Raw genomic sequence first — 25,555 nt, forward strand, 5'->3', positions numbered from 1 at the left:
AGTGCCTTGCTGATGAGCTGATCAATGTCGCGCAAGGATCACCCGATCGGTCGACTGGAACGTCAAGACCATTGCTGAGTACCTTGCCAATGAGCTAATCAATGTTGCGCAAGGATCACCAGATCCGTCGATCGGAACGTCAAGACCATTGCTGAGTGCCTTGCTGATGAACTGATCAATGCTGCTCAAGGATCACCCGACCGGTCGACTGGAACGTCAAGACCATTGCTGAGTACCTTGGTGATGAGTTGATCAATGCTACTCAAAGATCGCTCGATCAGGCGACTGGCCATTCTTCTCCAGAAGTTGCATTAAGCAAACGGACAATAATTTGAGAGAAAGGCGAATTTCATTCGAAGACAGACGCAATATGTGGGGTGATAAATCCGAAGTTTCTTAACCGCAAAATAAAGTGCTCGAGCATCAGGCCCGAAGGAGTTTTAACGATTACAAATCCACTCGGCATTCCGAGGCAAATAAAAGTGGTGACATAATGTTTTTTAATCACTTGGCGGGAGAAAGACTGGCCGGGTCGCAGAAGCTGTCAAGGTCGATGCTGTCGGCGATGCGAGTGGCTGCCTCAAGGAAAGTGTCCATGAAGTCCTGGAAGGAGTGCTTCTTGGTGTTCGCCACTTTGAGAGCTGCTAGCTTGTCTTCCTTGGCCTCCTTGCAGTGCACTCGGACCAAAGACAAGGCGACGTCAGCCCCACAACACAGAGAAGATTTCTACCACTCTTGCACTCGGTCTGCGATCTGGTTTAGCCGAGTCATCAAGGACTCGAGGTCTTGAGACATTTCCGCCTCAAGCCAGAGCTCGGCGTCCACTTGGACCATCGCCACCTTTAGCCGAGCCAGATAGTCGACTACACCATCCAAGCGCGATTCCAGTCGAAGCAAGTTCATCGCGACTTCATCTTTCATGGGGCAGTTGATGGGGTCGAGACCTATCTCGACCCGTCCAGTTTCAGCATCAAAGTCCTGACAGAGTTCTGTTTCATCACAATGAACAATGAGTCGACAATATTGCAAATCCCAGTCGATGACAGTTATTTAACTGAATAGACATACCTTCAAGCTTCAGGACAAGCTTTGCCGCAAGTTGTTCTAAATGAGACTGTAGCTTGCCGATCTTGGTCCTGTGGCCCTCAACTTCAGCGGTCAAGTTCTCCTTGACCTTCCTCAGTTGCTCGACTTCACAATTAGCGTCCGAGATAGCCGTCTTCAATGTCCCGTTCTCATCCTCCAACTTGCCAACTGAAGCCAGCTTCTCGTCCGCAAGCTTCGTCTTCTCGTGCGCTTCCTTTTGAGCAGCTGCCAGGTCTAGATCCTTCTGCTCCAAAGCTTCCTTCATCCTCTCTAAAGAAACAACACTCTTCAGACGAGACTGAAGTTGGCGATTTTCACTACCCACATATGCTTGTGTGAATTCACTCGGTTCAAAGAGACTGAAAGAAAAGCCAGCGCCAAGTGTGAAGCTACAAAGCAGACAAAATGACCGAGTGATTACCTCCCATGATGGTTGTTTCTTCTTGAGCTTTCTTCAGATTCTTCTTCGCAAGTTCGAGATCAAGTTCAACACTGATATGCTTCTTCTTTAATTCGGTGAGCCGAGATCCAAGATCACAAGACCTCTGCAGCCAGAAGGACAAACATGTCAGTCGACACATACAAGTGAAGGAAAAGATTTACTCTAAGACTACTGCCGAATCAAATATTCAATAGTAGTCTCGGGGACTACACCCAGTGAGTGAACTTAGCGTGCCCCCACTGGATCAGATCAATACTCAGTGAAGAGTTAAAAAAAGAAGAGACAGAATGATCAACACTCATCAGACCTCAGTCGACTGCCAGCAGCCGACCGTGGTCTTGGTGACTACACCCAGTGGGTGCACTCGACGTGCCCCCACTGATTCGGAAAGTGCAAAATCAGAGATTTCTTGAGTTCTAAATGAAGGAACACCCACTGGGTGATCAGATATAAAGCAACGTTCAAAAGTTCGGTCCGAAGTTTACTGACCTGGACATTGGTCTGAAGGGCAGTGCTGGCATTGTAGGCTATCTGACTAGCTTCATGCATCACTTTCACCTACTCCATGAAAAGATTCGCCTGGCGAAGAGCTTCCCTAGCGGCACTCGGCGAGTCGTCCGGAGTTTGATATGTAGCAAAGAGGAATGGCTCCATAGGGGTCAAAGTAGTGGCCGGGTCAGACAAGTGGAGTTGCACCGGTGCAGCATGCATCTATGCAGTCGACCCCGACGGACGATCAGTCCTCAACGAGTTAGCAAATGTGACGTTAGTCCGAGCTATCGCCTCGGGTGCCGGTGTCGACTGAGGGATTTGGACTTCAAGTCTCCTTCTGCTCGAACCTCCACTCTTCTTCTTCCTCTCTCGTAGAGGCACTTCTTCTTCCTCGTCATCAGGGAGCACAACGATATCTTGCGGAGCTACATAAGAAGAGAAGTATCAAATTTTCAGTCAATCGACCACCCACTTAGTTAAAGAGAACTGGGTTGAATGAACTTACCAGCTCGTGAGGTGGCTTCTTCGTCTTCTGGTGCCTTGTCAACGTCCATGTCAGTGGCAGCAGAGGCGGGGCTGGAAGGACACAAGAATTAGTCAGTCGGACCGAGACAACCTTCAGTCGACTTACAGAAACGCAAACAGGATACCCACCCTGAGGCAATGGGGACGTCCATCTTGATTCGCAGCAACGTCTTTCGGGTCTTGGAGGGGGCGACTTTAGGCTGCTTAGCTACCTTCTCCGTCAGCTCCGGAGTCGACGTCCGAGTGCGCTTCTGGGTGGTGGCACTTGGAGCCGCACTCTTCACACGACCGCCAGATGGATCGTGTTGCTGCTTGGATCGATGCTCAGAGCGCGGCGGCGAGTCGACCTCTTCCTTCTCGTCCGACTCCTTGCTCTCTTCCTCCTCCTCCTCTTCCGGGGACTCCCATTCGCCACTCTCCTCCGCACTGTCCTCCCCCTCCTGGTCCTGCGCCAAAGCCTATTCGCCGTTGGGCATTGAGTACATCTTAGTGAATACCTGCAAAACAAATTGGTCAAAACAAGAGTCAGCCAACGCCCAGCGCAGTTGGGACGCAAGCGGAAAACAGTCGGAACAGAGAATGTACCTTGTCCGGTGGGTTGTCACTTCCGAAAGGGACGGTTCGCCTGGATCCTCTAGGGTTATCTTGATTGCCCGTGATACCCTTCAACCACAAGGCCACGGTGTCGAGTGGCACTTCTTCTGGATGGACCCAAGTGGTGTCGCCCGATCCAGAATACAACCACATCGGGTGATCACGGGCCTGGAGAGGCTGGATACACCGAGCGAGGAACACCTCCAGCAAGTCCAGGCCAGTGACACCATCATTGATGAGCTGGACGACTCGGTCCACTAACATCCTCGTCTCCATGGTCTCAACAGCAGTAACCTTCAGTGGAGCAGGAGTCTGGACACAGTCGAATGAAAAAGGAGGAATACCGGTCGACTGACCTGGAGTCGCAACATCCTGGCAGTAGAACCAGGACGATTACCAACCCCTAACAGATTCAGGGAGGGTCACCGCAGGGAAAGCACTCCTATTCTTCTTTTGGATACCTAAGCCTCCGCACATCTGGATAACGTGGGTTTTCGAGTCACTCAACTTCGCCTTTTTAACCGACTGGAAACGAATGGTGAAGATATGTTTGAAGAGACCCCAGTGCGGTCGACACCCTAAGAAGTTCTCGCACATCGACACAAATGCAGCTAGATACGTGATGGTATTGGGGGAAAAGTGATGGAGCTGTGCCCCGAAGAAGTTCAAAAACCCACGGAAGAAAGGGTGCAGAGGAAGCGAGAAGCCCCGGTCGACATGAGTGGCGAGCAAGACACACTCACCCGGTCGAGGTTGTGGCTATGTCTCTCCCTTCGCCAGCCTTGCCGCCCCCACTACAATCAGCTCGGACTCCTCCAGCTCGGTCAGATCCTCCTATCGGATCGAAGAGCGGATCCAATGGCCTTGGATCCAGCCCGGCGGCAACCCCGAGCGCAATGACGATCCGCGGCTTGGTTTCTTGCCCTTCGCCTCCCCGGTCGCCTTCTTGGCGTGCTCTAGCACCGCCGTCTTGTCCTCCACCATGGTGGGAAAGTGGCAGTGTCGGAGGCGAAGGTGCTTGGCGCGACGGAGGAGCAGAGAAGAAAGAAGAAGAGGCAGGCGTGCACAGTGCAAGCACCCCGGCCCCGTCGCCTTATAAATGTTTACTTCCGAGTGACTGATGCGTGGGGCCGGGCAATCCCGTCAAATCCTGCTACAGTTGCGCGCAGCGAACATGGCGAAAAAGGTGGCGCAATAATCGAGGCGTCGCTGCTTATCTGGGCCCCCCTTTTTTCGGCGCCCTCCTACCCGCGCGCAGCCCCAAAATTTCGTATCCCGTGGAATCCGGGATTCCGCGCGGGCAATCGCGTCCGAGATCTCGCACTCCCACACGACACTCGACACATGAGGCCACCAGTTCAATCGACAACTTTCTGAATGGATCAAGGCAACCGAGTCGACTCCGAAGTACCAACGCAGGCGTTCGGTCTAGCAGGAAACACTCGCGGAGACACAAAGGCACAGGACAGGTCCAACATTGTCTTACTTTCCTCTCACACCTTAATCCATTCGGGGGCTACTGACGAGGATACAGACCCGGGATAGGGTCATAGGCTCGACCTATACGTCCTACCCAAGGTCACTACCCTAGAATATGGAAAGACCAAGAGTCAACAGAAGAGCACCAGTCTCATACGTCGAGTGCAATCCACTCGACGGTCACGCCACTCGACGGTCACTACCTATCATCACTCGACCACAAGGAAGGTCACTCGACCATATCAAAGACCAGTAGTCAGAAGAGTACGCAACGCCCAGATATTTACTCCTTAGTCTTCATGAGCATTAAGAGTACTTAATGCTGGCGTTACCAGTAACGCCCCTTACTTTATGTACATTAGTTCCCTTGTAATGGAGTGGGGCTGGGGTCCTGGCGCACTCTATATAAGCCAACCCCCTCCTCTAGCACAAGGGTTCGCACCCTCTAACACACATAATCCAATCGACCGCCTCCGGGCACCGAGACGTAGGGCTATTACTTCCTCCGAGAAGGGCCTGAACCCGTAAACCTCGTGTGTACATCTTCACCATAGCTAAGATCTTGCCTCTCCATTCCTACCCCCCTTTTTACTGTCGGGTGAATACGAACTGGCTTTGTCTCACCAGTCGATTGGAATGCAGAATCCGTGGCAGGTTTCTTGGCTCTGAGCATATCACTCGGATATGCGTTCTTCTGATATTCTTGGAACTCAACTGCTGCCATTTGTTCATCGGCGATCTTGGAACCTTTCTGGAAACACTCCTTAGCCTTCTGTCGATTGCCTGTAACTGTGATCACACGTTTGGGGCCAGGCATCTTCAGTTTGAGGTACACATAACATGGTCGAGCCATAAAGCGTGCATATGCTGGCCTACCCAAAATGGCATGATAGGCACTCTGGAAATCCATGACTTCAAATGTCAACTTCTCCTTACGGTAATGCTTTAAGTCACCGAAAACCACATCAAGGGCGATTTGGCCGAGTGATTCGGCTTTCTTTCCAGGAATAACACCATGAAAACTCATATTGCTCTCGCTAAGCTTGGACATCGGAATGCCCATCCCCTTCAAGGTCTCAGCGTAGAGGATGTTCAGACCACTGCCACCGTCCATTAGTACTTTGGTCAGTCGAGTGCCCCCAACCACAGGGTCGACCACCAGAGCTTGCCTCCCAGGGGTGGCCACGCGAGCAGGGTGGTCAGACTGGTCGAACGTAATGGCTGTCTGAGACCATCTCAGGTAGGTGGTCGTTGCCGCAGGAGCGACCATGTTCACCTCCCTATTGATGACCTTCAATCGACTCTTGCTTTAAACGTCAGCGAATATCATCAGAGTGGAATTGACTTTGGGATAACCATCATCTTCCTCTTCATCTTCACCTTGGTCCGACTCCTTCTCCTTCTCATTGGGTTGTTTCTCTCAGAACTGCTGGATTAGGAGTCGACACTGCTGGGTGGTATGCTTTGGGTAAATCAGATTACCTTCCTCGTCTTTCTTCGTGTGGATGTGGCACGGCAAATCTAGCACATCATTCCCTTCCTTATCCTTCACCTTCTTAGGGGGCCAGGGCCCCTTAGGTTTTCCCTTAAACTTCCCTTGATTCACTACCGCAATCTCTCCGGGCGCCGTCGGCTCGGCCTTGCACTTCTACTTCCGGCTGGAGTTACCTCCACCAGTCTCTTGGCCGACTGGTTTGCTCTTCCCGCTACGGAGTCGATCCTCTTCTTCCCCGTTAGCGTACCGGGTGGCTATCTCCATCATTCGAGCCAGAGTCATATCCCCAGTCCAACCGAATTTCAAGACACACCATATATCCGAGTGCCCTCTACTCACTTCCTTAGTATATAAATCATATATTTGAATTATCTCATGCCATGATGTTTACATAGACAACTTGTATCTGAATTATGGCATGCCAACCCATTTTCTAAAGACATAATATAGTTATATCATCTCATCCTATTTACATAGTCATCATATTTTAAATTATGTCATTCTATCCGTGAATTATATCATGCCATCATGTTTCGGCATGTTTGTGATTTATGGCATGCCAACCACTTTAATAGACACATCGTATAGTTATATCATGTCATCCTGTTTACATAGTCATCATATTTTGAAGTATGTCATTCTATCTTGTTTAGTTAGCCATCATACATGTGAAATTGTGTCATGCTATCCTGTTTAATTAGCCATCATATATGTGAAATTATGTCCTGCTATTCTGTTTGCTTAGACAACATAAATGTGAATTATTTCATGCCCTGTTTTCTTCCCTACTATCCATTGCACCTGTCTATCTTACAATGTCTGTACATTCAATTACTTTTCTTGTTTGTCAGCCATTTCAATTGGAGGGAGTGATGGCGGTATCTGTGGGAGTACAAACATGGTCTTCAGAAAAGATCATGCTACCTGTCGATGCAGATAGAAGCACGGTTGTACTTGCCCAAGAACCAGCCCCACCACACATAACCCACACTCATGCAGATTGTACCCCTACCCAGTTGGACAGAGAACCAGCTACACTCCTTCTAACCCCAACCCCGGGAGATAGACACCAAGTTCCCGTTGATACAACACCGTCTCCACCACAGAGCACCCAAACACGAGCAGTTAGTAAGGCAACTGCAGTGCCCAAATCACAAGGACCACCACTCCGAACCCGAAGTCAACGCTTAAAGCAAAAGAAGAATTGTTCTCAGGTTAGGTTCCGTAGCTATGGTTCATACTACTTTGCTCTTGCATCACTGTATTTACTGATACCAACTAATTTCAAATTTGAAGGATGCAATTGAAACTCCAATGGCGCAACAGGTATGTTTTAAACCTGTTTCTTCAACGTGTTTGGCTGTTTGCTGTTGTAACTTGCTCTATGTTGATTTCAGTTTCAATTGAATAAATAATTATGTTCTCATGCCATGCACATTACAAGTGTTGTTATTGCTGTGTAGTTTCCCACACTTATATTCTGTCTATGTTGCTTTGTCTTAAATAGATATGATTCGAACTGTATCTATCTTGATTTGGCAACATAAACTAGAATGATATAGACCATATAGTGACCATACTACATAGATATATGTTTGTTTCATGATGTTATCCTGTCCACCTTACTACTGAACTGGTTTACCAAAATGAGTTTCATATACTACATTGTAAACCTGATATGTGTTTGTTTGTTTCTCTTTTAGAACACAGATAAAATATTGGAGAAGAGTACCCTGTTATGCAATGGTAAAGGAAGTAATGCAGATAAGGTTTAAGATAGTGAGACATCCCTGTTGGTCTCCAAGAAAGCTGATAAAGACTATACTGAAGACACCGAGACAACCCCAAAGTCCTGTCTTGATGTAGTGTTCGAGTTACTGGCTACCACTGCTGGCACCAGCTCTTCGAACTCATTGCCTGAATCAGTTCGGCTTCTTGAGTCTCAACTTCAAGTTGAAAGACATCGATCAGATGTTATGCGACAGGAAGCCGAAGGACTGAGGAAGTCCCTGCAGAATTCAGATGCATACTTTCTGGTGCAACAACAAGCGCTGGAGGACTTAAGCGCCAAACAAGAGAAAGTTAATAAGCTTGCTAAGCATCTTGCCAGCATTACGGGTACCCAGGATATTGTTTCTTGAGCTCTTCTGAAGTGGTTTCAGTTCTGGACTTGTTTTGCTGCGGCGTTTATATGCTGTTGTGTTCCCTATATTTACACTGGTGGCGAACTTTGATGCCTAGTGGATGTAATATGTGTAATAGCCGTGATAGCCTAGTGTAAGTTGCTTGCTTATTTATTTCCTTGTTGTCTTCTTTATTTGTTTGCTTGTAGTCAGTGCAGTTCTTTTTCTGCGGTTTGCTAGTGGCTGCAATAACCTATTTTTTAAAACTAGGCCACAATAACCATGGGCTAATATTTACTATAGTGACACTGGGCCTCCTACGGGCCGTAGAAACAGTGGGCCTTCTACGGGCCGTAGAAATAGTGGGCCTTCTATGGGCCATAGAAACAATGGGCCTTATACGGGCCGTAGAAACAATGGGCCTTCTACGGGCCATATCATCAATGGGCCTTATACGGGCCGTATGATCGATTGGCCAAACATGGGCCAAATAGACCGCATTCTGGCCGTAAACGGGCTAGAGTTGGAATCGTCCGTTCATGGGCTGACCATAATGGGCCATCGTTAATAGGCCGTATTTGATGACGCTATGAAAACGGCCCAACGTATTAACGAACCACAAACGGGCCGACTGTAACCACGGGCTGAATTTGGCCCACAAGCAGAAAATGACAGTAACGGGCCGTAAGTAAACGAATGCTGGAAATGAGCCCAAGAATAAATGGGCTCTGAGAAGGCCGAAAGATAACATGGGCTAGAAACGGCCCAACGAAATAACGAGCCGTTAATGGGTATAAAGTGATACAGTGTTCTTTACGGGCCAGTTTCACCACGAGCCGTTAATGGGTGTAAAGTGATACACTGTTCATTACGGGCCAGTTTCACCACGAGCCATTAATAGGTCAAGAGTTACATAGGGCCTCATATGGGCCGAAAGACGTCATGGGCCATACATGGGCCAAAAGTGAAAACAGACTAGAATCATATTGGATGGGCCAGATGACGCTACTGGGCCTAATTCGAATAGGGCGTAACGGGCCTTGGGTTAGCGGGTTGTAAATGGGCTATATGCGAACAGGCCGTTAACAGGCTTTCCATGGGCCGGCCCGCCACCTTTTGACCAAGTCAAACGGGCCGGACTTTTCATAGGAATGGGCCTCTGTTGAGCCGTGCCACATGTCGACGTATCATAGGCGCCTTATGTCCAATGAGTGGATGACATCTGTCCCAGCGATGATCCGACACGTGTTTCCTCCAGCCAATGATGATTTTACACGTGGAAAATCCCCATTGGTCGGGGCTGTTAACGGGTTATCGGATCCAAAACCCGACCCGATAGCTTAACGGCGTTCCGTTACGGTGGATGCCATGTGTCGGTCACCCTTGACAAAAGCACTTCTGTGACGCGCGATTTATCGTCATGGAAGTGGACACTTCCGTGATGATAATTTTGGTAATGTCATGGAACACTTCTACGACAACACATGTATGACTATCTTGATTCTGTCATAAAATCATCATGGATGTACATGCATGACGGAAAACGCGACCTACTGTGACAAACACGTATCATCACGAAAGTGTATTTTTTTGTAGTGAGAACGATTAAAGAGACGCTTGAAAGGAACACCACCCTAGAGAGCAGCGGACGGTTGAAGGTTGATGAGATAGGTGGAGGTGAAGATAGCCCGGGCCCAAAAATGAGGTGGAAGAGAAGTGGCGATCATCAACGCACGTGCCGTCTCAAGAAGGTGGCGATGCTTTCACTCAGCCATGCCATTCTGAGCATGAGCACCAGGACAAGAAAACTGAGGAAGAGTGCCCTACTCAGCAAGAACACCACGCAACATCTTGGAAATATACTCACCAGGGGAGTCAGCACGGGACACACGGATAGGCAAAGAGAACTGAGTGTGAATCATGGCAGCAAAACGCTTATAGATGGAAAGAACCTCACTGCGAGAAGTCATAAAATAAAGTCAAGTGTAACGAGAGATATCATCTATGAAAATAATATAGTATCGATGGCCCCCTTTCAAAGCGAAGGGAGCCGGACCCCATACATCAGAATGGACTAAATCAAAAGGACATTGAGACACCGATTCACTAGTAGGATAAGGTAACTGAATCTGTTTTCCTAGTCTACAATCATGACACTCTAAAGAGACATCTCCTGAGACAGACCCCAGAAGATCTCGACGAACTAATGACGACAAGCGAGACCCACAAAGACGACCAAGTCGATGATGCCACTGCTAGAAGGAGCCGGTAGCTGAAGCGACGGAAGCAGATGGACTGGCGATAGTGGTAGCAGCGGAATGAACATGAAGCCAGTCTAGCTCCCAAAGACCCTGAGAGTCACGGCGGCGAGGGCCAGCCCCAACCAAAGTGTGCGTTCGACGATCCTGAATAGAACAAGAGTCAACGTCAAGGATGACGCGACAACCAGAATCAGTAAGTTGACCAAAAAAAATATTCATGGTAAGTCGAGGAACATGAGCAACATCAGGAACAAAGTAAGAGGGTGTGGTAAGATTGCCTCGACTAGCAACAGAAAGAGGAGTACCATCAGCAGTGAGTACATGAACAGGAAAATCAAGCGATTTAAGAGAGGACAAATGAAGAATGAGAAGACATATGAAAAGAAGCTCCGGAGTCCAGAACCCACGAGGATGTACCTGACTGTGTAGAGGGTGGTTGCTTAGTGCGGGAAGCATCAGTCAGAGAACCTGCAGTACCCGTCGAAGGAGAACCCGAACCAGTAGACACTTAAGTCGCAGAATATCCTGCTCAGTCAAGGTTGTGGCTGAAGATGTCGAAGTAGAAGAAGAAGTCCCTGAAGCTGACGATTGCGCCTTACGCAGGTGTTTCTTCTTCTAGAAGCACTGATACTCAACATGACCATCCATATTGCAATAGCCGTAGTGAGGACGAGACCTACCCTGGCCACCCTTAGGAGTAGGCAAGAGCAGAGGAGCACTGGAGCGGGATGGAGTCGGTGCAGCAGGCGACATAACAGGAACTCGAGCAGCGAGCACAGAGGGAACCTCAAGTAGACCAGCACCACATAGGCGAGTCTCCTCAGCACGAATATCAGAAAGCGCCTCCATGAGGGAGATACGACCACAAGCAAACAACTGAGCACGCCGGGGCTCAAACTCCTTACGGAGCCGAGATAAGAACTCGTAGACACAATGAAACTCCAAATCAACCCGCACAGCCTGGCAACACTGACAAGTACGGCAACCAGCTATGTAGAGAGAATCAAGCTGACGCCAAATAGCAGAACTCTGTGCATAGAAATAGTCAACACTGGAGTCACCCTGCTGAAGAGCATGTTCCTGCCGGACCACAGACAGATATAAGGCATCACCAGAGGGCTGATAGCGCTGACGGAGACGGGTCCACATCTCAGATACAGTAGGGAGCCCCAAGAACTCAGAGGCAAACTGAGGCAGAACACTAGCAGTGAGAACAACTACGACACGGACATCCTCATCAAGCCATTGAGTGTAAGCAGAAAGAGCCTCATGATAAGTCTAAAAGAGCCTCCTCATAAGTCGAAACATGCGCATCATAAACATGGACGGTAGCGTCATGTGCAAGCTTAGCTGCATCCTTCGCAGGTTGATCAGCATCGGCAACAAGAACCGGTGGCGTCAGCGGAGTAGGGGCCACAGGTGGAACCGGACACGGTGGACAACGAACCTCAAGAGAAAGAACGCCCCAAAGACGAATGTCACGCATATGAATGCGCATGAAGCCAACAAACTCGATGTAGTTAGTGCCACCAAAAATCACGGACAACGAGGAACTGCGACATAGCCTGACGGTATAGACATTTTTTTTGCAATCACCGGGCAGACAGCAGTACAGACAGAGGGTCCTGACGATCATCCACAATCAGCGCTCGCGGCGGCGGCAGCAGATGGATGGGACGAGAGCCAGCAGCAGGGGCCGAATCCCGCAAGGGTGGCAGAGACCAGCAGCAGGGGCAAAATCCGGCGAGGGATGGCCGGATCGGACGCAAGCGACGAAGACCACCTGGTGGCCGGTTCCGGTGAGAGGCGGACGGACCGCACGAGGGCGACGAAGACCAGCGACTAGCGGCCGGATCCGACGAGGGGCGGCGAAAAATGAGGCCGGTTGCGGAAGATCGATCGCGGACGGAGGCTCCTGTGCTGACTTGATTTGGATCGATCGCGGGCAGGACCTGTAGCTGGCGTGATCTGGACGGGAGGGAGTTGAACGACAGCGGGATTGCAGGGAAGGAGAGGAGCGCCTGGGGTTGACCGGCTGCTACGGTGGAGGGAAAAAGGCAGCGACGACGGCCATGGAGATCAATAGCACGAGTTGCAGCGTGCAAAAAGTTGACCTAGCTCTAATACCATGTTAGGAAATATGCAACTTGTATTTTCAGGAGGCCATAGGCCAGTATATATACATGTATAGATGTGGAATATACATAGAAAACCCCTTATACAATAGGATAAATACGAAAGGTTACATGGCTATATATATAATACTCTAACATAGATGAGATTGGCCTCAGAATAGCTGCTTTCGTCGTTCAGGCCCCTTTTTCATTCAGACACCTTTTTCAGGGTTTGAATGAGGTGATCCCTCTGTTTCTTTGCCTGCGGTACATGTATGTACTGGACTTATAGTGTGGGTCAAAAGGAAGTGGAGTTTCTCAGCCCGAGCTCAAATGAGATGGGGTGAACAGTAAAAAATATTTTTAAAATCTGTTTTTTTTTTACAAATGTTCTAAGAGCTTGCAAACTTTCATCATAGAAACCCCGCGAAAAAAAGAACAGTAAAAAATATTTTAAAATTTTGATTTATTTTTTTGACAAATGTTCTAAGAGCTTGCAAACTTTCATCATGAAAACACATTCCTGGAAGGCGTGCCAAAAAGATTGATACTCTGAAAATGAACACGATCAAAGTTTTGCCTAAAATTTCTAGGTAAAGTAACATGATGTCTGTGAGTGAAACTTTACATTTTTGGAAATAATTGACATGGCAGGTTTATCGGTTAACCAAATATCCTCCAGGAATCCCAAAAAAAACATATATCCTCCGGAACCTAGTTTTCTTTTACCATAATGAACTATTCTCTTACAATAGCTATACAATACTTTTTTTTTTGCTAGAATAATTCGAGGGTGCACGCCGATCCGTCAAGGACAAGCAATAACACAAGTACAAGCACAAGAGTGAAATTTGTTAACGTGAATCCGTCCCGGGCATGACTATGAATGCTCCTCATGTACCACTAAATCAACATAGTACAATCGGCGATAAACCTGTCGATGCCGTTAGACTATGCTCCAACAACCCGCCATGGCCAGTGCGGCCACCCTTGCCATGGGCGCTTGGATCGTCCTCTGGTGACCTGTCTTAGTCTACAACTTATGCCTAGTCACTTGGTTACCCGCGGTACTCTTATATTAGTCTCGGGTTACACATGTTCGACTCAAACAACTAACCTTTCGCTAATTACAAATCCAATCATAGCACAATTCACATACATAATATTTGACACATAATTTTAACATTTTGCGGTGGTGATACTATGCCTTTAACCTCTAGTAATCCATTCAAAAGTGAGAGTTTCTAGGTGATGATTCACATAATCACATTGAGCAACAAGTCCACCCTTTGTTCGTAAATATTAAGATGCTTTGACAGTTCAATTTAAACTGCTAAAACATTTTATATTTAGCAACAGAGGTATTACTTTGCTTGAATTACAGGAGTATTTTTTATGTAATAACACCTCAAAGTATACCATGTCTGAAGCCGTATGTAGCAGGTACCTAAACTCTTCCTCTTGCTTTAGCAACCTTGATTAACGTAATATGGTTAAGCTAACTAAAAGAACAAGGGCCGCTTCCTTTCATCGCTCGGTGTCTCGATGATGCCGGCGATAATCTTGATCATCTCCTCCCGCTCGCGGATGCGCGTCCGCGGCGTCCGACTGCTCCGCCGTCAGCAGCAGCTCCTCCACTCGGCCCTCGTGCTCCTCCTCCGCAGCCCGCAGCTCGGCCACGGCCTTCCCCGTGCGCTCCTCGGCTGCCCGCCTCCTCGCCTCGGCCGCCTCCCTCTCCGTCTCCGCCGCGGCCAGGGCACGCTCCAGGGCCTTCACCTCCTCCTCTAGGTTCTCAACCGCCTCCGCCTCCGACGCCACGGCCTCCTTGACGGCCAGCAACCTGCCCCGCATCTGCGCCTCCTCTTCTGACACCGCGCCGCCGAGGACGGCCAGCACCGACGACCAGCACGACGACATGGCTGATCGACGGGCGTGTTCTCGTGTCGATCCGCTCTTGCACCGGAGATGCCACCAGTAAGATAACAAAACTTATTTACGTCCTGTGTACAAGGGAGGTGGCTACCTGATTTATTCCTGGTCCGGTGTCCCGATCCTACTCCTCTCCTTCTCCCTGACCTTTGTTCGACTCGGAGACGAGAGCGGGCCGCGGCCGCGAAGCGCGAGCTGGGCTTTGAGTCTTCGAAAAGCAAAGAGTAAACCCAGCCCACTGTATGGGCCCAAGCCCTATCGCCTTTAGTTTTGAGCCCAGCCCAAGCATCTCTCTAGGAGAAGAAAAGAACAAAGAGTAAACCCAGCCCTCTCGCCGGCGTCCGACCAGCGGGATGGAGGAAGAGAAGGCGGCGGCGTACTACGACGAGCTCAACCGCAAGGGCGAGGGCGCCCGCCGCTTCAAGCAGGGTCTCGGCTTTTCCTCCGACGACCCCCAACCTGCCTCCTTCTCATCCAAGCCCAGCAGCACCTCCTCCTCCTCGTTCCTCTCCGGCTTCGTCCGTGCCGGCGCCAGCCCCACCCCCACCAGGCCGTCTCTGCCTCCCGAGGCCCCGTCCCGCCAGCGCCGTCGTTCTCGCTCGCCGTCCCCATCCCGTCCTCGGCCGCGGTCGAGGTCCCCCTCTCGCTCGCGCCGGCGCCGGTCAAGGTCTAGGTCCCGGTCGAGGGAGCGGAGGCGCCGGTCGAGGTCGAGGGAGAGGGGTGACCGCAGGGCGTCGCACCACCGGTCTAGGTCGAGGTCGCGCTCGCCGTCTCGCCGGAGTGGCAGGATCTCACATGCCGAGGGCCAGCGTGACAGGCATGGGGATCGGCGGCGCGACGACGGCGGCCAGAGCCGTCATAGCTCGAAGGGGCGCGGCGGTACGGATGGCGGTAAAGTGGATTATTCAAGGCTCATTGAAGGATACGATAGAATGGTTGGTTCCATCTTTCAATTACTGCCTCGTAACTTAATACTACTGTGCAATTGTTTACCTGTGGTATTTTTGGAGTGATGAGCTGTTGATGTTCTTGCAGACTCCTGCTGAGAGAGTCAAAGCAAAAATGAAGCTTCAGCTTTCAGAGACAGGTATTGCCACATTCTTTTTTCCTGTTTATGGGCATTCCATGGATTATGCCCAATAGAGCGAGTACAGTGCATGATCCTGCAGTAGTGCTTCATATGTCGATTGTGAAATAAATCAACTATTGCACGCATGAGTAAAATGCTATTCAAATACATTAGGGAAACCCCTTTGTTATATTCATCTAGTAATTCGTAGTTCAGCGCACACACAGTTATTCTGTAGGTTGTGTACGATCTTCGTGCCTTATGGCTGGGTTTTTTTTCCCATTGTTCTGAAGATTATATTGTTTATTTTCAATGTTTGACAGCTTCGAAGGATTCCACCCTTGGGACTGCCACTGTGAGTTGGGGGAGGTTTGAATTCAACAAAGATGCTCCACTTGATGAAGATGACAATGATGTTGAAGGTCAGGCTTCTTATGGCTGCCTTTGAATTCAATAAGGATTCCTGTCTTTTTTAGTGAATTGATTATCCCCTCTATATGTAGCGAGTTCTTGTACCATTTTAGACACCCACCTATGGATCCAATATTAGTTTTTGAAAGTTCATATTGGCTGGGTACTTGAATATGAAGCTCTGGTAGGAGCCTAGGATTTTGTAATCCTAGTTTAGGGTGTAGCCCTATGAAGCACCGATAAGGCGAAACCGATACGGCGGCACAGGATACGGTAATTTCTAGATACAGCAATGCGACGAGTATATATAAATAATTAATAAAAAGACATGTAATAAAAACAAACATAATAAAATGTGTGAGATGAGATCAAAATGTCGGCCCCTTGGTTGCCTGATTGCCTCCAGGCCTCTTTTCTTTTCTACTCCCTCTGTCCCAAAAATATAAGAACGTTTTTTGCACTAGCATAGTATCAAAAACGTTCTTATATTTTGGGACGGAGGGAGTAGTCTTCAATGACCATCCAGGTCCTCTACTCCTCATGGTGTATGCAAAATAGAAAATAAGTCACATAATATTAGACTTGATAATTTGAGATAGACAAGCATGAAAAGTGGAAACATAAACATTAGCAAAGCAATTGCAACCAGTAACATAAACAAGCTGTAGGCACTAGGCAGTAGCAGGCTAGCAGCAAAGCAATAGCAAGCACCAAGCAGCCAAGCTGTAGCAAGCACCAAGCAGCAACATCAGCAAGCTGTAAGCAGTAGCAGCAACACAGCAACATCAGCGAGCAACGTCAATGTACATATTCTACTAGCAGCCACAAGCCAGCCACGCAGAGCCGAATTCGTACTCCAGCTTGGAGTAACAACTAACAAGCAGTAGCAAGTAATAGATGAATGGATAGATCAACTAGAGAGGAGCAGAATTCGCCGGAGCTACTTACTTGCTGGCGGGTGGCGACTGATGGCGGCGACAGAGAAAACTGATTCAGCCGAGGCAGCAGCTTGATGAGTCAACAGGGCAGCGAGCTGATTCCAGGCGGCGGCAGCGGTGGCGGCCACTACAGGCGGCGAGTGCCATTATGCGGCGGCGGTGAGGAAAGTCCAGACGGCGGCGGCGAGGCGAGTCCAGGCAGGTGGCGGCGGCGGCTCGCTCATGTGCGTCTCCCCCGTCGTGCGAACAGAGTGAAAAAGAGAGGGGGGGACAGATGCTAGGTTTGGTACTGGGCTTCTACTGAGATGGACGTTTTCCCCCGTATCATGGACAGTGAACAGCCCGTATCGGTGTTTTTGCATATATTTTTTAATAAAAAATATGATACTCCGGCGATATGCGCAGCGTATCGTGACCGTGTCAGCCATATCGGCGCCGTTCCGGACGGGAACACGCCAGTTTCCTCGTATCGGTGCTTCAGAGGTGTAGCCCACATTGCAAGTCCCTAGGATATAGCAAATTTCCCACATGAAAAGTTAATTATGTTTACACACCCTAGCCAAATTTCTCATCAGCACATTTTTTTTTATCGATTTACCTTTTATTACCTGTGTTGCAAGATGCACTCTGCTCTAGGAAGGCACTATGGATAATTATCACAATATGTATAATTCCATCTGAGAAAGTGTATAGTTTGCCATCTTCGGTTACAATTTGCACACACAGTGAAGAGACCAAATGGTGTACTTAGTTGTTCTTGTTCTATTGTTCTATCATGGTTTTATTGATGTAAAGTTGAGAATGGGTTTGGATCACACCTACTCCCTCGGTTCCTAAATATTTGTCTTTCTAGAGATTTCAACAAGTGACTACATACGGAGCAAAATGAGTGAATCTACACTCTAAAATATGTCTATATACATCCGTATGTGGTAGTCCATTTGAAATCCCTAAAAAGACAAATATTTAGGAAAGGAGGGAGTAGAATATAGTATGTCTGCTATAGAGTTGATGCCGCTACACTTGGTTAATATACAGGTTTGGAGCACCCAGAATATGAGAATACAGTATACTGTGTATTAACGATAATTTACAACAGCTAGTGCAATACGTCAACTATTCGACCAACACCTTTATTTGGCATGTCAAAATTTGTTGTCTGATGACCCATAATTAATCTGTCCCTGCTCTCCTTTTTTAGTTGCTAATGATGACGCTACACTTGTTAAGCACATAGGGAAGAGCTTCCGACTTTCTACGGTGGAGGTACTTGTGCTATAAAATAGTGAATTTACAATGCTATATTATATATTTTTTCCAACTTGTTCCTAACCAGCCGTTTCTTGTATATGCCTCGTCGTTTGCATGTCATAGTCAAAGAATGAGAGCATAGTCAGAGATGCACATGATGAGGCTATGTTTGGTGTACCTATGTCTTCAAATGTTGATACGGAAACATCTGAGGATGAGCTTAAAACCAATGGCGAAGGCAAGAAAGCTGAAGATGTTGAAGCTCAACCTAGCAGTTCCCTCATTAGCGATGAAGTAATCCCCCTAGCTCTTCCATGCATTTTGTTTATTTCGGCGTGTGCCAAAAGATACTAATGAAACAAAGTTCTGTTAGGTTATGGCAATGCAAAAGATGTCATGGAGAGAAAGGATGGAGAAGCTGCGGCAGAATTCAAATACATGAAGTTAGTCCTTGCTAAAAATGCTGAACACTGTATACTTCAACATCTGCTGTTCTACTCATACACACATTGTATTTATCAGTTGTAACATCTGGCAGCATTCTGTTCAGGTCGATGTTTTGCGTACTAATTCAATGTAAGATTTGTTGAGCAAACTTACCGTTGAAAGTTGTCCCTGTTGTGATTCTAAATAGGTGAATGGTTACTGCAGTTTTACCAGAAAACATACTAATTGAACTGAATACAACAGTGCCGTTTGGAGCTGTCTGTTTTGTTATCGGCTTCTTGAATGTATGCTTTGCCATTGTCACCCCTCATTGCTTCTACTGTCAGTCTGTGAAACCTAACAATCACAGCCAAATCATGATTGAATTCTCGAATGGTGAAACCAACTTATTCTGTCTCCATCATTCAAGGTAACATTGTCTTTTTACTAGAACTGGAAATAATACAGACACGCATGACAATCTGGAAAATTATTGATTTGTCAAAAAAAAAAGTGAAGGCACAAAATCTAAATAATTTTCCTTACAAAAATTAAGACCATCTTTTTGCCCCCCTGCAGATTTCTCTAAGGATAAATGTCAACAGCCCTTTAACCCTGCAAGATGCATCTAAACCGAGCACGGCATATGGCCGTCTTGGCATTTGCATCCTTTGCACATGTGCTGCAAAATGAATGCAGATTTCCCTCTATGTTGATTTTAACAGCTTCTGACCACGCAAACCATTCCAGAAGTCCCGAGCCGTGGTTACCTTCTTTCCAGGTAGCTGAAGCTCCAAGACCTAATATGCACATGACAACAGACAAATTTGAGAAGGCCATGAGCAAAACAAGCAGAATGTCATTGTTATACCTCAAGCCAAGTTGACCCACTGCAAGGAACGAGCAGCGAGTTCCCTGAGAATAGTATTTCGTTTTCGTCTCCAACTTTGTCACATGACGTGGAAACATTTGTACTGATAACCTTGATGTCTAGAACATCGGGTTCGCCATTTTGGTTCAGAAGTTGCAATTTTGCGCGGGTTCCTGGCCATCCTGCAAATGCTCGCACCTACCAGAGTTGGTTGGCAATAGCTTCCATGAGTACATTAATTAAAGAATCAGAAAACTCACCTTGTTATGAAGAACTTTAGCTTCTTCGTCAAATGTCAGCCAGGACTCGTCTGAATTCATCTGGAAACAGATGTTTTCATAATAAATTAGTTGGCTTGAAGTGCCAATAGATCAGGGTTTTCAGTCTCAGCAAGTGCGTTATTGGAACAAATTAAAAAGAATGCTAGTTGCAACCATATAAATACTAATATAAGGAGAAATATGCCCTAACAGAACTTCAGTACACATCGTATAGTTACAGATGAACTTTAGAAACACAGGGTGGAGTATAATGATCAGGTGAATGCAACATATGGGCTTGCAATTCCCCCTGCACTTGGAAGCAAACAGTGAATTTGATAAGGATTTTCGCAAGTCATCGCATATGAACTAAACTGTAGCAGGACGTTTCACAAAGCTCATGCAACTTGTTTATTATTTATTTCGGTCAATGATGATTAACTTTATAGCATCACGCTTGATGTTAGATTTTTTTTTCCTAGTGAATTTTGACAAAGACTGGTACCGAGGAATTCTATACCCATCTGCATATCAAAATACTTAATTGAGTTGCATCAATTAAATAAGAAAAATATCTTTGTAGCCACTCCTGTCCATTACTACCTTGGGCGCCAGCGTAGCTTTGGAGTCATCTTGTGGCTTTGCCTTTTGCTTAGCTGAACCATCAAGAACGGATGGTAGTTCATCCAGCAGTAGCTTGGACCCTATTAATACAACTTCAAAATTACCAAGTCCGAATAGCTCAAAATTATCCTAAAATGTCGTTAAAATATTCGACCTGTTTCTCTGTGAATTGTAAAGCGTAATGAACTAATCAAGTCTATCTAGGAGAGGTATACCAGTAGGAAGACCAACTCCATGTAATGACCATGGAAGAGATATATACATATCTTTAGTGATGGAATATGATCAGTTTGAGTTTATACCTATATTGAATAGTATAGCAAGCAGCTCTGGTGCCTACAAACAAAATGATAAAAAATTTATCAAACGAGACATTATGTAAAGCTGATAATCAAACAGCACAGCATCATCTGAAATTTAAATTATCTTCAGCTTCTAACATGAACTAACCCAACCCTTGCACAAAAGCATCATCCAGTAAATTAGCAAACAAATAACACATCATGCCAGTTTAAATATGGTGCTCCCATGAAAAGTTTCCAATGTTGATCAGTCCTCACGAACAGACAGGCACCACACTAAAAGTATGATAGTGCATTCGAACTATTTTCATTCAACGAGCATCTATTTTCATTACCAAGAAACGAATCCCGAAATGATGGTTATAGTTTATAATGAATAGCAAGCGAGAAGCCTCAATTTTTCTAACTATTAGCATCAGCACAAAATGATTTCAGTAAACATATGACAGTGTCAAAGACTTGCATAACTGCTTTTGCATAGCAGTCAAGATGGTCCCTCAAACTGGCACAAGAACAAATATTATCTACCTTGATGAATTCATCGACAGAAAACCTTTCGCAAGCAATCACTGGACCTGCATCCAAGGCACGGACAGTATATGCAAGGGAAACACCTGTTTCTGCAACACCATCCTACAGACATAGTTGATAACTTGGTATATGTCGTAATTTGACTGGCTCAGAACTGTAACAGGTGCATCATACAACCTGCAATGCCCTCTGCACAGGAGCTGCACCGCGATATAGAGGCAACAAACTTGGGTGTATATTAATTGTACCTGGTATACAAGGAGACGTGACAAATGATCAGGGTTCAAAGTTTCCAAACAACATTTTTGTAGCAAAATTCATTGTACCACATATTGTTTTCTGGCAGGGTATGGTTAGTAACACTGGTTCCCCTAAGCTTGACTGGTACCGGCTGGAAGTTCGGTTTGTGGGGAACCAGAGCAGAATCAGATCTAGCATGAATCATCAGACAAAGCTTGATTTGAAATTATTTGTAAACGTATTGACTAATAATGGTGGTGTATGGACATCGACTGATCGGTGGCAACTCTCCGATACCATTAGTTCTCCTAGTCCTATGAATGATGATGCTAGCATGCAATGAGCTGATATGAGTGGATATTTGGGGAATGGGTGGATTCCATAACTATTGCAACCACTAAAAAAATGGTTAATGTGCGGTATCAATACCGTATGAAATAGTCACAAAAAGACCTGATTTGGTTTTGAGACACTGCAACAAAACTACCAAAGTCAAGCAAACATGTATAGTGAACTAAGTAGAAAAGTACAAGAACAAAATCTCATTAAACAATAGTCGCTAGCCAATGTTGCTGGATTCCTAGTGAACTAGCATTACTGTTTGAACGTGAGGTAATTATTGTTCATCATGCAGCACAGCAATTGAACTAAAACAAAGGCAATGCTGGCAACTTGACAGACAGATTTCTGGACTTACCGCACGGTGGAATATCAAGAAACCTCTGTGGCAAAATGTTCCCGTAAGCAGCAGTGACGCAAAGTTCTGGTCTCACCCCCTTCAAGTCAGACAGAAAGGACTCCTGCATTGCAAGACAAACCACTATGAGCTGCACCACAATAGCCTCGATGTGGAGAAGACTAGGAGAACGGTTCTGAAGAAAGCACCTCCCCAGCGCGCTCGGGGGTGAAGATGAGGTCGCCAGGGAACCCACGCTCGAGCGCGAGCTGCGCGACGGCCGACGGCAACAGCTTCCTCCCCCTGTTCTTGGCGGCCGGCGGCTGCGTCACGACGGCAGCGACCTGGAATGCGGAATCGGGGGAGCTGGACGCGGCCAACAACGTGTCCAGGACCGAGGCAGCCACCTAAGGTGCGATCCGAATCCTCGAATGAGACACTGGACTAGACGCTGGGAGTTTGCGGGAGGTCGTACCTGGGGAGATCCCAAGAAGACGATGTTCTTCTTCTTGGTGCTGGCGGCGGCGGATGTGGCCGAGGCAGATTTGGCGGCGCAGCAGAAGAAGCGGCGCAGCAGCGGCGGCGAGCAGCGCGCCATGATTCCTTGGAAATTTGGGATAGGGATTTGGGGCTGAAGGAACAGAAAACGGTGACGCTAAATCCTCATGCCCTCATTGGAGACTGGAGGGCCAAGATTGAATTCAGTTTATTTAACTTTATTTAATAAAAATGTTAGCCTATGTTCCAAAAAAAAGATGTTAGTCTATTTGATTCCCTTGATTCAAAGGATCACTTATGAGTTTTGGAGGATAGACTGTCATGATTTTTCTACGTGGACTATTTGCTTTGTAGGATTAAATTCTTTTTTCAACGATTTCTTTTGCAACTGTGTTTCAAAAGAAAAATACAACTACTTAGCCATCTACAACCAGACTTTGCAAATCCATCCCCTAAACATACACAAGAGCGTTTGGACACGTTGAGGGAGTCCCGGATTAAGGGGTCCTCGGACAGCCGGACTATATGCATATGTCGGACTGTTAGGCTATGAAGATACAAGATAGAAGACTTTGTCCCGTGTCCGGATGAGACTCTCCTTTGCGTGGAAGGCAAGCTTGGCAGTTAGGATATGAAGATTTCTTTCTCTGTAACCGACTCTGTGTAACTCTAGCCTCCTCCGGTGTCTATATAAATCGGAGGGTTTAGTCCATAGGACAAGGACAATCATAATCATAGGCTAGCTTCTAGGGTTTAGCCTCTACGATCTCGTGGTAGATCAACTCTTGTAATACTCATATCATCAAGATCAAGCAAGCAGGAAGTAGGGTATTACCTCCATCGAGAGGGCCCGAATCTGGGTAAACATTGTGTCCCCCGCCTCCTGTTACCGTTAGCCTTAGACGCACAGTTCGGAACCCCCTACCTGAGATCCGCCGGTTTTGACACCGACATTAGTGCTTTCATTGAGAGTTCCACTGTGTCGTCACTGTAAGCCTTGATGGCTCCTTCAATCATCTACAATAACGCAGTCCAGAGTGAAGTTTTTGTCCCCGGACAGATTTTCGTATTCGGCGGCTTCGGACTGCGGGCCAACTCGCTTGGCCATCTGGAGCAGATCGACAGCTACGCCCCTGACCATCAGGTCAGGTTTGGAAGCTTGAACTACACCGCCGACATCCGTGGAGACTTGATCTTCGACGGATTCGAGCCCATGACAGCCGCGCCCTGCCGCCACGATGAATGTGACATAAATCTGTCATCAGACTGTGTGCAGGAGATAGCGCCTGTAATCGCTCTGGACCTAGATCTAGAGCAGAGCGCGCCATCCAAGGACGGGAAGCTCAACCTCTCCACGGAGGCCGCAGACTCAGCGGCGCTAGAGCCAAACACGGATCTGACCTCCAACGAGGCCTGTGTCATCGGAACCTCAGACTCGTCTCCGGCCATAGGCTCCGAACCGCGTGTATCCGCACCCATCGACCGGGCGCCGATCTTAGAGTTCAACTCCGCGGACATCTTCCAACACTCACCCCTAGGTGATGTGATGTGTTAAACTCATTAAAGTCTCTCTCCTTGTCAGGAGATTCTTGGCTGAACTATGTCCGACTTGAGTGGGAAGCGGACGACGAAGAACTTCGTTACCCACCCACCACCCACTTGATAGCCACTATCGACGATTTGACCGACATGCTTGATTTCGACTCCGAAGACATCGACGGTATGGACGACGATGTCGGAGAAGAACATAAACCACCGCCCACAGGGCGCTGGACAGCCACCTCCTAATACGACATATATATGGTGGATACACCCAAAGGAGATCATGGCGATGACAAAAAGGATCCAGTTGAGGATAAGCCTCCTGAGAAGCACCCAAAACACCGACGTCAGCAGTGCCGCTCTAAATCACGCCATGGTAAAAATAGCGATACTGGCACAAGAGGGAATAACACCCCGGACGACGCCGAAGACAATGAAGAAACCGCGGACCCAGCAATGGAGCAGGACGAGCAGGGTGACGGCAAACACAGTCCGGGGCCCCTGTCTGATCACAGCGATGCCGAAGACTCCAATTATCAACTTGCCCCCGAAGAGGAGACCAGTCTGGATGACGATGCATTCATCATCCCGGAAAAACAATTGGAACAAGAACACCTCCACCAGAGACTTCTCGCCACCGCCAGGAGCTTGAAGAAGCAGAAGCAACGGCTTAAAGCCGCATAGGATACGCTCAATGATAAATGGAAGAAGTGCTCGACACTGAGGAAAAATACGGCGACAATCACCAAACAAAGAGCTACCCCAAACGCAAACTGCTGCCCGAATTTGATGACGATGCTATTGCGCCATACCGCCGAATAACAATACGGCCGATCAACCAGGCCGACCACCTCGTAGTCGAGACAGGGCGGCTAATAACGCCGCATAGAAAACTGCACCCCCTCCCCATAAAGGAAAGGAGGTCGCAACCCAGAACCAGAAACACGATTTACGTGAAGACCTGGACAAAAAAGCTAGCAGAACCAGGTCCATTTACGGATCCAGGGAACATGTTCCCGCATAGGATCAGGGCCATCAAACCAAATATGTCGGTCACTTACCAGTTCAGAACCAACACCGAACACTACAACAGTCGGACCCACGCCGCGACACAGCCAAATGCAGGGGTGCTGCGCACCCCTTGTGCTTCACCGAGGAGGTGCTGGATCATGAATTTCCAGAAGGGTTTAAACCTGTGAATATCGAGGCATACGACGGAACGACAGACTCTACGGTCTGGATAGAAGACTTTATTCTTCACATCCACATGGCTCGCCGAGACGATCTCCACGCCATCAAATACCTGCCCCTCAAGCTAAAAGGACCAGCTCGGCAATGGCTGAAAAGCCTCCCCAAAAATTCCATTGGAAGCTGGG

The 25,555-nt window shown here is 47.6% G+C and overlaps 2 protein-coding genes across 2 annotated transcripts; one reads left to right on the forward strand and one right to left on the reverse strand.

Annotated features, from left to right (window-relative positions):
* The first annotated feature begins 14,856 nt into the window (after positions 1-14,856).
* LOC119276725 (serine/arginine repetitive matrix protein 5-like) lies at positions 14,857-18,804 on the forward strand. Its single transcript, XM_037557862.1, has 6 exons — positions 14,857-15,475; positions 15,576-15,627; positions 15,933-16,031; positions 18,160-18,224; positions 18,333-18,503; positions 18,583-18,804. The coding sequence occupies exons 1-6, from the start codon at positions 14,894-14,896 to the stop codon at positions 18,649-18,651; spliced, it is 1,038 nt and encodes a 345-aa protein (XP_037413759.1). The 5' UTR covers positions 14,857-14,893; the 3' UTR covers positions 18,652-18,804.
* Positions 18,805-19,059: 255 nt separating this feature from the next.
* LOC119276726 (methionyl-tRNA formyltransferase-like) lies at positions 19,060-22,786 on the reverse strand. The gene is made up of 10 exons (XM_037557863.1): positions 22,615-22,786; positions 22,349-22,546; positions 22,161-22,263; positions 21,401-21,471; positions 21,221-21,325; positions 20,693-20,726; positions 20,370-20,470; positions 19,767-19,826; positions 19,507-19,704; positions 19,060-19,435 (listed from the first exon to the last, which is right to left on the reverse strand). The coding sequence occupies exons 1-10, from the start codon at positions 22,735-22,737 to the stop codon at positions 19,343-19,345; spliced, it is 1,086 nt and encodes a 361-aa protein (XP_037413760.1). The 5' UTR covers positions 22,738-22,786; the 3' UTR covers positions 19,060-19,342.
* Between the last annotated feature and the right edge of the window lie 2,769 nt (positions 22,787-25,555).

This window comes from Triticum dicoccoides, chromosome 3B (genome assembly GCF_002162155.2).
Source record: "Triticum dicoccoides isolate Atlit2015 ecotype Zavitan chromosome 3B, WEW_v2.0, whole genome shotgun sequence".
Lineage (NCBI taxonomy): Eukaryota > Viridiplantae > Streptophyta > Magnoliopsida > Poales > Poaceae > Triticum > Triticum dicoccoides.

Excerpts from the sequence above, each read along its gene's own strand:
- LOC119276726 (XM_037557863.1), bottom strand. The coding sequence starts at position 22,737 with ATGGCGCGCTGCTCGCCGCCGCTGCTGCGCCGCTTCTTCTGCTGCGCC. Across the intron at positions 20,471-20,692 it reads TGCTATACTATTCAATATAG|GGTCCAAGCTACTGCTGGAT; the intron begins GTATAAACTCAA and ends TTGTATTAATAG. Across the intron at positions 19,436-19,506 it reads GTGGGTCAACTTGGCTTGAG|GTCTTGGAGCTTCAGCTACC; the intron begins GTATAACAATGA and ends TGTGCATATTAG.
- LOC119276725 (XM_037557862.1), top strand. The coding sequence starts at position 14,894 with ATGGAGGAAGAGAAGGCGGCGGCGTACTACGACGAGCTCAACCGCAAG. Across the intron at positions 15,476-15,575 it reads TTGAAGGATACGATAGAATG|ACTCCTGCTGAGAGAGTCAA; the intron begins GTTGGTTCCATC and ends ATGTTCTTGCAG. Across the intron at positions 18,225-18,332 it reads TCCGACTTTCTACGGTGGAG|TCAAAGAATGAGAGCATAGT; the intron begins GTACTTGTGCTA and ends TGCATGTCATAG.